We start from the raw sequence: 12,637 nt of genomic DNA on the forward strand, positions 1-12,637 counted from the left end.
TGAACACAGAGGGAGTGTAGCAACAACAATTTCTTCAGCAACACGTGAACAGGAGACCAAAATTAACCTTTACTGTACTGCAGATCAGAGCCAGGAGGGTTTCCCTTTGCCTGTATTTCCCAGCTCTGAAGGCATAAGCCCTACCAGCTCCTAGGTTAGTCCAAAGTCCTGGAGGTTTGCCTACCCCAGAGGCAGCACATCCTGTAAAAAGAGCTTCCCTGGAAGACCTTCACACAAATCTACACAAATCTTCACAAATCTTCTGCTTCTCAAAAGGACAGAAAAGAGTATTAATTAAAATGTTATTTTCCTGCCCTCAACAAACTTGCAGAAATGTTAATGCTCTTTGGGCAGGATTAAACTGTCTAGTCACCTCTTCAGAGGTAAACTGAATAAGGTAGTGTCTGCCTGCTGATTAACCAAGAAGAAACAATCTGTCAGAGGAAAACACTCCTTTCCCTTTGGGAGGATGACATTCACATCAGAAGGTGAAATCTTTTCCTGTGCCAAAATAGATCTCAAGCACTGTCACTTGACAAGTGTACTCTATCAAAGCAAATAAATGGCATTAATGTGTGCAGTTCACTGCTAGCTCTTCCCTTAGAGCATGTGGTATCATAACTTTGCAATAAAACCAAGAGTCAGGAACCAGGAAAATAAGAGTAGGAAACCACGATCCCCAGCACTGGCTGGGGTACATACAACGTGGCAAATCAAACAAAAAAGGAAGAGCTTCTGAAGTACGTCTTGAGCTTTGCTGTGTTCTTAGACCCTTGCTGGTGGCAGGACCTCTCAGGAACAGTTGGATTTGTGGCCACTATCCTACTCAAGCGCCTGTTCCACCTGGCTCCATGCACAGTGCCCATCCCTGGCACACCCAAGCTGGTTTACTGGATATGGGTGCCACTCATAACAAGCAAGCCTTCCTAAAATTAATTGACCCTTTTAAACATGTTATGCTTACTTCTTTCTGCTTAAGCTTCTGCCTTGTGGTGGGATGACCCCAGCTGGTAAGTGAACCCCAGTCACACCTACCTGAAGACAAGAGTTTTCTTCTTTTTCTTCTTAGGCTGATTCTTGGAGTTGAAGATAACTAGTGGTGACATGCAGAGTTATACAACCTCTATGTATAAAACTCCCCCATCTTCTAGAGCAAAGAACAGTCTCCAGGAACCTGTATTATCTTCCATTTATCAGAAATGGAGATTCCTATTTCTCTTACATCAAAACTTTTAAGCATAAGCAGCGCACAGGCCTGTTACATCTCATAGTCACAGCATGACTCCTGCAGTTGGCCTCCTGCAGTTCTCCAAGCCATGCTTTTTTACACATCGGCAAATTTATCATTTCCCTTCTGCTCCACATGGCTGTCATTTGGGCTGTGGCTCCTTGGCAAGGCCTTCACTGGAAGAGCTGCCTTCTGAGCAGCACACTCTGCTTCCAGGGCCAGCTTCTCTTCTGCAATCCCAGTGTGCCAAACAACCTCCCTGCCTCACTATATGTCTCTCTGACACGGTTTCTCTCAAACCAAATTATGAAGTTCATCATTCTTAGGAGACACGCCTGCAGAGCCCAGAAAAATAATTGCAGACATTCAGTTATAATTCAGCTGTACTTGAAACATTGTTTCCAACATACAGAATCATGATTTTTATCACACAAAACCAACTCCATATTCAACACAGAAAATTTGTAGCATTCCTGCAACTCCCTCTGAAAAGTACATAATTTCCTGAGAAGACCCTCCTCTTAAATAGGTTCACAAGACCTTGTCCCTCCCTTTTCTACCATTACAAACAAAAAAGAAAGAAAATTCTGTAAAATCTTTATCTATATTCTGCTTATAGGGACTGTAAACTGCAAATTAATCTGAGAATTGTATCTTCTTTTCCCATTGTACAGCAACCACAAGCTGTATAGTATCTGCTTACACTTCTACAAATTCATCAAGAAAGGTACCACAGATGAGAAACAAATTCCGTGTTGGAACAGCTTTGCCATCTCTATTCTACAATTACAAAGGAGGGAAAATAGCAGAGCACCACATTTTATGACTCCTTGGGCACTGAACTCTCAAGTGCACTGTGCAGTAACTAGCAACTTTGCAGTACTCAGAAATAAGGAAGAAGCCATAGGTTCCCTTTCCATTCCCTTCCAAGGATTCATAGCATCTCACCACACCAAGGGCAGAATCAGGCACAAGAGGGAACATCTCATATCCATCTTTATCAACATCATATGAATCTTTCTAATGATAAATTAAGCATAACAAATGAGATAAACATCTTGTTCCTCACTCAGCTGTCAAGAGGAAAAAAATTACGGTTACTGTCAAATACTTCACTAAGATGCGCGAAGATCACTCACGTAGGGTGCAAAGAAGCTAAAATTACACAAAGAGAAATTAAGAAGATTGGGGACATTTCTGAGCCTAGATTATGGTAGACTTCTCTTCCTCCTAAAGTACGCAGTACTGTCAACAGCGAATTGAAAAATGCATGAATAAACATAAATTTTGTTAATGGCGCATCAGGAACACTCAAATGTCACTGCTCTTTTTCCTATTGAAACCAGAAAGAAGCAACACATTCTAGAAGGTCCCCAGAGTTTATTTCTTCATAATCTACCCCTTACAAATAAAATAATTCTGTTACATCAAATACAATTTTTTCCCCAAGCTGCCTGAAAAAAACACATCAAAAATGCACAATTTCTCTATTTTAGGGCAAACATCCCCCCTGCTGCTGGCACCCTGGTTGTCTTCTTTCTATCTTGTCTCCTGGTCTCACCACAGCTCATTAGACAACCTTCCTTCATTTTCCATGATGCAGGCTGGAAAGATGAACACAAGGAGGTCCCCCTTCATTATGGCTTAAACACAGTTAAGATTGTTTAAGGGGTTGCTTTAAAACCTACACTATAAAAATCAGATGGAAGAATGAAGATATCGTTTAAAGACAGAATTTTCAAAACATGCAGATGTGTACCTTCCACAACAGAAAGCTGACAAGGTTTTCCCAAATAAGCTCAGTGGACAAAAAGGAAAGGGAATGTCTTACTTTTGGTGAAAGTACTTTCCTTCTCTGTGCTTTGATCAGCCTACTGACCTCCCTTTTCACTTAGCAATACCATTTTTTCCTCTTAATCAGCCTACTAGGGGACAGCTGCCCAACTCAGTTGCACATCTTCAGCAGAGGCAGGCAGTGCCATTTACAGATAGCTTTTCTCTGGCCACATCGGCTCCCTGAACGAGCAAAACACAGACATACACCAGGGCTTTGCACCCACTGTTGTTTTTTTTTTATTGCTGGGTTCTACATTATTCTTTCAAAACAGATTTTCCTTAGCATTTTCCACACATCCTCAGCACCTTCAGGTCTTCTGAAAGAGCACCAGATCTTTTTCCACCTGCTGAAACCTTTGCATCCTGCTTTGGTAAAGTGTGCCCTAAGAACTGCCCTCTCCCCTCAGCTGGCTGGTGCAAAGGCAGTGCGGTCCCAGTTAAATTAGCACTCTGTACTTATGTGCTGCATGCAGCAGCTTCAACTCAAGGACAATTTACACTTCTCACAACAGCACCTTAGCAGAAATCAAAAAAGAGATGATAAAGAACTTAACTTTGCCATCCTAGTGCTTGCTCTCTAAAGCTCATAAGAAGTTACTGAATTATTTATTTGAGAACAAAAAAAAAATTACATCTGAAGGTGGCAAATGGCCTCATTTTCAATGCTGTTAATTCAACATCCCTAATAAGCATCCCAGAGAAAAGTATTTATTAGCCACAAAATGAGGTTTCACAGATTTTACTTTCTCAGTTGAATATTATGCCTACTATGGGAGATTAAGGGTATATAGAACTATTTATCGTTTATTTTCCCACCCAAAAATCTCTTGCAATACATTAAACTCCTTATAACCTAATTTTTTAAAGTATATATTAATTTTGTTGTATTTTTCCCCCTGGTTTTACTACACTTTTTTTTTTCTTTCCAGCTTCTTTACTGCACTTCCAAATGATTTTGTATTTTGCTGCTGCCTGTTTTTCCACAGGCTATGTATCCCTACCTCCACCACAGTTTCTGCTCCTTTCTACACACTCTGTGTAAGAGGGCTGCCCAGGCAGATCCACCTGGCAAGACCCCTCACCTCTCCTCCCTTCCCTGCAACCCAGCGGGCACAAGCCTGATCCACTCACACTGTCCAAGAACCAGATGGCAGCTACTGCAGGCAATCCAGTGGCTATTCCCATGGAGCAGGTGCTGCCAGGCAGGACTTTCACCTCTCTCAAATGCAGCTCCATGCACATTCCCACAGATGACATGGGCTTCTGGAAGAGCAAGGGGAAGGTAGCAAAGCGCTGCACTGATAAGCATTTTGGCAAAACCTGGGCCAAAGTATAGAATCATTTAGTTTGGAAAACTCCTCCAAGATCACAAAGGCCAAGACAGCACTGCCAATTCCACCATTAAACTCTGTCCCTCAGTGTCACATCTACACATCTCTTTAATGCCTCCAGAGATGACGACTCCATCACATCCTGGGCAGTCTGTTCTAATGCTTGACAACTGTTCTGGGAAGGAAATTCTCCCTAATATCCTATCTAAACCTCCCTTGGTGCAACTTGAGGCCATGTCCTCTCATCCTGTCTCTTGTTACTTGGGAGAAGGGACACCCACCTCACGTGAGGCAGTACCAGGCCAACCAACAGACCACAGCTCCTGAGCAAAGCCATAATATTGCAACAGGACGACACAGTAAAGGGAAGCCATGAGATGCTGCAATTCCTTGGCTGCCTGAGACACTCCTCTGTGGCCCTCATGGAACCTTCCATGCAAATCCTTCTGGGTTCACAACGGTTCCACCCGCTCAGCCACCAGCAGCTCATCCAGTGTTGCCCAATCCCTCCAGACCCTCTTCGGCTGCCTGAAGGAGTGCTAAAATCAAGGGCTAATGGCAGCTTAGTCAGGAGGGCACTAAGGAAAGTCAGCACAACCTCTGCAAGAGCACCACACCTTTCCTGACAGTGACCTCCTCCACTTTTCTCCTCCTTGCTTCTCATAACACACTCACACCACCCAGGCAAACAGGAACACAGTCAGTCTTCCTCCTATCATAGCTGCACTGCTTGACCCCAGGAAGAAATTCATATTTATCCACCATGCAAGGGAGTACCAGAGTAAGAAGTCAAGTCTTTCCTGCTCATTTCAAGAAATCACTACAGGGAATGTCTCTAGTAAGCCCTGTTCCATGTTGCCAACTCCTATCCTTTGTCCTGATGTGTCCCAATGATTTCACTAAAATTTCAGTATCTGGAGTCATGTTGTCCAATACACAGACAATCCATTCAGAAAAATAAATCAGTTTTGCTTTCACAGTTTCATGTGAAAGACTAAAAGACCAATCTAAACACAATTTTAAAATAGCAAAAAAACAACAGAAGAGGAATCACTTTTCCCACATTTTACACTTGCAGAATTTATTTTCTGATTTTTGGGTACAGCAATTTCATGCCCTTAAATAGACCACGTGGTACCCTGTCCTGCATGGCCAATAACTCACATGCACCAGCTCAGAGGAAGTTTCTCTCCACCAGTGCTCAATCACCCCCTGTTACCCACAGGCTCTTTGAAGAAAGAAAGGTCACGCTTTTCACATTTGCTCTAATTCACCCTAGATTTGCCTTCTGAAAGGGATAAGAGTAATAAAGCATGACACACCAGGCTCTTTCCTATGCTACCCTTCCCCCTCCCACTGACTTAAGTCGTAAACAGATGCCTCTCTCTTCCACTTTGGGTAGGAGCTTGCATTTTGCTAAGAGAGAACAGGAAACTATCACATGGTGAAGCAGAAGAGGATTTCTTCCCTAGCCCTTCTCAAACACTGGCTGAACTTCAGTGTTTTAGAGACATCCATGATTGCTGTTCCCCATACAATGCAAGTCAGGTGCAGGTCAGCAGACTGGGAAAAATCACATAGGAAGGAGGATTATTGCTTATCCTACATTACCCACAGCAGCCCTGAAATTCTAGATTAAACCCAGTTTTGATGTGTCCTCCAGCACCTGACTGAGATTTATGCAGAGGTAGAGCAGGATGACACTTTCAGAGTGACAGCTTACTAAACTGAAACTTTAATGAACCAGCTCATAAGGTCAGGATCAAGCAGCCCAAGAGCTGTGCAGTACAGCTGAGAGCCAACAGCAGTGACAGTCCTTAAACATCTCCCCTCTTTTTATTGCAGCCTGTTGATTTCACCAAGCAATTTTAAAATGTAGGGGCTAGACATACCCAATAGTTTATCAAGACATACCCAATAGTTTATCAGTTATCACCTGTAATGCTCCACGAAATGTACTTCATGATATAATGTTATGCACCTCTGTTATCTGTGATGGCATAAGTTTCTGCACTAACTCACTGAGTATACTCTAATTTTTGATCCAACAAGGAACATAATTTTAATAGCCAGGTCAAAGAAAAACTAGAAAGCCTAAACAACACCTTGTAAAATCAACAATTACCAAGTCAAAGAGCCATGCCAAGAAAAGGCTGGGAGGTGAGGGTGCAGAGCTGTCCCTTTCATTTTCTTTTTTTTTTTTTTCCTTAACAAAAAAAGAAAAAACTGCTTAGAAAACGGACACCTACATGCAAACGCTGCTTCAAAGCTTTTAGCACAATCTCCCAGGGTAGAACAATAGCAGCTCTGTGCTCACAACCAGCTCAGGCCGTTCCAGGCAGGAAGAGGGTGCCCTCGACTTTTACAGCAAATGTTTTTTTGTCTGACACTCAGGTCTACGAAATCCAGCTCAAGCTCTTGAAAATTCACCGTCTTTGAAGCAGGACAGTGGGCAGCAAGTAGGTACTCCAGTGACTGAGACTGTGATTAGATGCTTTTAGCAACATTTGTCTACCCCAGTCCTGCTCAATTTCTGCAGTACTTAGGCTGAAAAAGAGGCAGAACCACACTGAGAGATAAAGCTGCATTTCAAAGGACCTCTTGTTCCTCGGATGTCCTTACTGTGCCAGCAAAAGGATACCTTGCAACATGTACTCACTATATCAATAAGTGAGAGGAAAGCACAGCTCTGCCATGAGAGCTGTCTACCTGCTAGAACAAAATACAAAACTCTGCTGTCTACTGTCAGGTCTATTAAAATATAGTAGGCCAATTAGAGAGGGTTGGCTTATTAAGCCTCCACAGCTTCTAAAATACTGTTCTCCACAGGTTGCCCCAAGAAGGGCTGACCTAAAAAATAATTTATCAGATCCCCCAAGATTGACATTGATCCATTCAGAACTTTAAACATGGTTCTTTAGCTCTGGACTAATCTCAGAAACAGACATTAGAAGTATCATATGTTCTTCTGTGAAAACCAGTTCTCTCTCAATCAGGAAAATAGAGCAGGGACAACAGCTCTGGCAAAGAGCTTTCCTTGCAGTGAGCCAGGCAAGTTTCTGCAGCTTCTCCCCACTTTTATGGCATGACTGGAGAGGTGCTTGTTGCTTGACCTGCATGTGGACATCCCTACCACACATCAAACTCATGCAAGCATCCCTGCTGAGCACCTTAGCAGATTCAGTCCCATCCCAAGGTGGTGGAAAAGGCCCAGGGAGAAAACTGCAGGAGTCTGTACTGTCACAGCTCCATCCCTTTACAGCTCTGAGCAGCTGTGAGAAGAAGGCAAAGTGAGCTGCTGGCTCGATGATCTTCTGCCAGAAAGGCACTTGGGATCATTGTTCTACTCTGGCATGCCATGTGACATATATAAAAGGCCACTACATGATAGTTTCAATGAAACACATGGTTTTAGGATGGAGGGAAAACAAAACAAAGCAGCAAAGCTGTTTATATCAGTAGTAGCAGCTGTATACAACCATTTTCTTTGCTAGGCTCTTCAAATCTCAGAACATTGGTGGTTGAAGCACCCCATCATGTTGGAAATGCAGATTTCTCTAAATGAACTCATGCAAACTTTTTCTCCCAGAGTAACAGATAATTTCAGTACTCTAGAAGACTTGCAGGACTGGTTCTGCACCATGGTAGAAACTGAACTGATGGGAGAAACGTACACGCAGAATATTTTGCACTGCTGAACATGTAGAAGAATTGTAAAGGGTTAAAATGTAAGGCTTCATGACTTGCATGTGAAAGTGGAAAAACTTGCTGACAGGACAAAAACATAATCAAAATCCTTCCTCACAAATCTAAAGTCCTTAAGAGAACAGAAGGTCCATGTCAAGCAAGTTACTTTAGACATATGCTTCCATATTCTGTAATGTAAATGGAGGTTATGGCATGATACTGTCTACAGTAAGTGCTCCATAAGAAATATAACGTTTGACTGCCACTTACAGAAAGTGTAAATGATACAAAAAAAAGAGAAACCAAAAGCAACCAACCAAAAAAAAAACCCACAAACAAGTTCAAACAAACAAAACAAACAAAAAAACTAGAACAAAACAAACAAAAAAAAACCCCTCCAGAAATAACAGTTCATCGGAAATATTCCAAAATTACCACTATTTCAAAAATCTTGACATCTTATTTTAGTGTAAAGGCAATGAAATGCAGTGATTTTTTTCACAATATTTAAAACATTCATTTGCTCCTCTTACACCCAGGCTTGTTACTCTCCATTGGGATGCTCCTCGCCTTCACATTTGAGAAAGAGCAACTGCCACAAAGGGAAGTGATTCAGTTGAAAAAAAATCCCCAGCAGGTCATGCCTTCTGCCAAATGCCCATGCCTCCTCAGGACAACTAAGCAAATGGACATATTTATGTTAGGACACCTGCGACAGCAGAAATGTCATCAAATCCATAAACAATTACTGACCTGCCAGAACAAATGTCATAAAACAAAATTAAGGCCCATCATCCAGTTAAAAGGATTTCTGAGAGCGATTTACAAGGGCAATCTATACACGCTTACCCCGGGCAGTGTGTGATTAGCAGTGCTCTGCCACAGCTCATCTGGCATCTTACAGCCCTTGGCTTCATGGGGTGCGGAGCACAGCCTGCACTCCTGTTAATAAATACCCATTCCCATTCCAAACTCCAACTTCAAAGTGCTGCTTATGCCTCCTCAGAGAGAAAGGCTGAGTGACTTCCCTTCAGCTGTACTCATCTGTGTCAAATTTCGCTATCAGTAAGTCAACGTGTAATTACAATCATCCATCCATAAAAGCTGGGGGATGGAAGGAGAAAAAGGGATATGTCTTTATTTTTCAAGCACTGAGGAGAGAACTGGGTATTTTCCAAGACTCCAGAAACCAAAGAACAAGAGGGATCAAAACCTTCTGGCTGCCGTTTCTTCTGATATGTATCTGGATCCACACACACACATATGTGTCAGTGGCACACCATGGTTTAAATGGTAACAGGAAATTACCAGATCAAGATGACCTTCAGTTCTCAACACAACTGCACTGGCACCACCAGAGACATCTCAAGTGAGTCGGTCTGGACCAGGCTCCATTTCTTGGTCTATTCACTCTGGCAAGATCAGCTACTGGATAAACATCAGAGAGATGCTTATCACAGGGACTCCACGGCCTCACTGTTTCCACAGAAAATCAGCTGCCTGAAAACACCAACAGTGTAGGAAGCAAAATCTCCATGTTCCCCTGGGTTTAGGAGAATCCTATCTCTGGCAAAGAGCAGACCCCTGGTGAAAGCTGGTATCTCTTATTTAGCCAGCCCAGAAGCCTGTGAAGAAAACCACAGGAAGCTAGTAATTAGCTTGTCAGTGTCAAAAAACCCCCAAAGGCTACAACCCTTCTACAACAGAGCAAGTTTCCAGACGTAGTGATTACTGTTATACACATAAAAAGTATACACATACAAACATTCACAAGACATGTAGTCCACCTTTGTAGAAGAAGTTGCAAAATAAAAACTAAAAGGCTGATATGAAGAATACCTAGTTTGGAACAGAAGTGCTACAAATATGCAAGATAGAAGTTGACCAAATATCAACATTTTAAGGTGATAAAGATAATACTGCAAATTTATTAACAGAGAATAAAATAATCATATTTCAAAAAGTCTATTTTCTAAGCATGAAAAGAAATTTACATGGGCCATCCAGCAAACACTGAGTCATCCAGATCTATCCAGATGGGAAAAGTAGGTGTCTGTTCAAAGATGAAATGTACAAAACCCAAAATTCAAATGTATTAATTTGACCCCCTGCAGATTCAGACAAAAAGAAGGGAAAAGCCAAAGCAGGAACCTGAAAACACCTTTATCTTGAGCTGAATTTAAACTGAGTACTATGCCAAAACCAAATAAATACTAGTAATAATATAGAAGGTTTTCCTGGCTAATAGTGGCAACAAATGCAAACAAACTGTGAAAGGCAGAGCAGACTATTTTAACATCTCACCACATGCAAACCTCTCTAGCATCAAGGACAAAAGAAGGAGAACAGTGCATCATTTAAATTTCCCCTTATGCTATCAGCCAACAGCTTGTGATTTCTCTTTTCACCTAAATCAGAACTTTTCTAGGAGAGACTGCGCAGGAGTCATTAAAAGAGAAAGGACAGTGGTACTTGCAGAAACATGGGCAGAAGGAAAAGAAAATGCTCAAGAGGCAAATGAAGCAATATTGGTAAACAGGTGACATTCCTGCCACATCTGAAACAACTGTTTGTTTACAATGCAGTAATAACCAAAAAACATTTCTGGGAGAGGTGGTATGGGAATCCATCCACATCACCTCCTTGGCATCTTTTACATCCAGCCTCCCTTGTGTACAAACTAAGAAGGTGTTTTGGCTGCTGGTCTGGGAAAACAGTACAATCTTTCAAATTCTTGCCTTGCCCAGGAAGTTTCTGTACTCAGAAATAACAATATTTTTTTTTACAATTGGGATTTATATGAACTCTGCAAAGTGCTTAGGTCTTTGAAGAATAAAATTACTCACCACACTGTGCTAAGAAAATTAAGAAGCAGCCTAAGTGAATAATGCAATTTTTAGAAGTGCTTGCTGAAGCTGCCATAGGACAACCTTTTCAGCACTGCACTTGGGTTCTAAACATGCAAATCTGCATATTTCCAAAGGAAGACAAAACTCCAGGTAACAAATAGCTTTCTATTTCAACTCCTCAACTTGCTTTACTAATGTGGAGGCCAGAGAAGACCAAATAAAACAGCCCTGAAAAAGAACATAGAAATTTGTTCTTAGATAAGAGCAGAGAGATCTTATCTAAGTATCTGAGAGATCGAAGTCTCTTGGTGTAAAACGCAATTTGCAGACCATGTCACCAAGGTATATGTAAGAAATTACTTCTTGAATATGTAAAACAAGAACCTCTCATCAAAAAAGTGTTCCCATAGTAACTTTATACATAAACACCTTTACAAACCATGAGCTGGGAAGTGAGTGGGGGAAGAGGGAACAAGTTCAAAACAGAAGTGGAAGAGCTGGTGAGATTCTTTGCTTCCCTCTGAAAGAAACAAAAGCAGCTAGAGTAAAGTGGTGGGGAATATTAAATCAAGGAACAAAGTGCTAAGAAAAGGTGAAAAAAACCCTTCTGATGAAAGCCAGGCCCTTTGCAAAGGGCTGTGCAGCTCTTCTACCACAACCATTTGAAGCAGTTATGCTATGAGGGGAATGTGTTCCGCATCCCATTCCTGCTCTCACAAGCTCTGGCCAGTTCAGCAAACACTTATGTGCACAAGGTAAACATAAAATAAAACTGATAAAGTGTTTATTTGCTTTTTGCTTTGAGCAGCATCATCAATTACCAGTAAAATACTAAAAACGTTGGGGTATCTCAGTTTACTTTTTCATATTTAATTAGATTCCCAGTAGAGGTCAACACCAAAAAAATTGTCTATTAAGGATATGAACCCATGTGATCTGACCCACATTGGATGTCGTTACCCATGTGCTTTCAGTGGTGATGAAAATCAATCTCCCTCACATGTTTTACAACCCATCACCATCCTCCCCAGGCTGAATCTCACAAACAGAGCAGACCCAAGTCCACTCTGACCTCCTGTAGAATGGAGCAGGCTCACCTCAGCTGTCTCTGCCGCTGTCAACTGCACCCACGGAGCCATTCAGTGCACAGGCTAACCAAAAGGGACCTCGGGGCCAGGAAAAGCATGGAGAAATTAGGTTATAGGCTGATCAATTCTCTGATCAATAGGAACAGCAACCAATTTACAGAACTGACTGCACTGATAATTGGTCTGTATAAATGAAGGGGAAAGAAGAGGAAAAAAAACCCAGACGGGGACAAGAGTAGCTCAAACAGGCTCACAGCATCAAAAACCACATCAGTTGCAAGCAACCATTGTTGCTTGAATTTATATGGCACACTTTCCTCCTGAGGCATGATCTGTAAGAGGAAAAGGAAGTGTTATTTTTTTAATTAGAACAGTTGTGTTGTTCTTCTTTTTTTTTTTTTTAATTAGACCAAGGCATTCAGCTGCGGAGGATGAGGGGAAGTCAAGCCATGCTTCCCCCTCGGTGTGAATCAGGGCTGAGCATCAGCCATGGGCAGTCATACTGCCAGCATGCAGGGGAGTGGGAACACGGCTGGAACCGTGGCCTCGCTCAGTTCTCATGAGCACAGCACAAGTCACAGGCTCAGACCTCAAAAAAAAAAAAGAGCTGCTCTTACA

At 42.0% G+C, this 12,637-nt stretch overlaps 1 protein-coding gene across 11 annotated transcripts in view; it reads right to left on the reverse strand.

Annotated features, from left to right (window-relative positions):
• Nucleotides 1-12,637, reverse strand: part of FARP1 (FERM, ARH/RhoGEF and pleckstrin domain protein 1) — a 200,531-nt gene that overhangs the window by 94,155 nt on the left and 93,739 nt on the right. Inside the window, exon 1 of one of the 11 annotated variants that reach the window (XM_064408409.1) lies at nt 4,677-4,801. The exons of the other annotated variants lie outside the window; for them this stretch is intronic. Within the exon in view, the coding sequence (XP_064264479.1) occupies nt 4,677-4,769 (93 nt within the window). The 5' untranslated portion in view covers nt 4,770-4,801. Of the gene's footprint in view, nt 1-4,676; nt 4,802-12,637 lie in introns of those variants that run through there. 11 annotated transcript variants of the gene reach the window in all.

This window comes from Passer domesticus, chromosome 2, assembly GCF_036417665.1.
Source record: "Passer domesticus isolate bPasDom1 chromosome 2, bPasDom1.hap1, whole genome shotgun sequence".
Lineage (NCBI taxonomy): Eukaryota > Metazoa > Chordata > Aves > Passeriformes > Passeridae > Passer > Passer domesticus.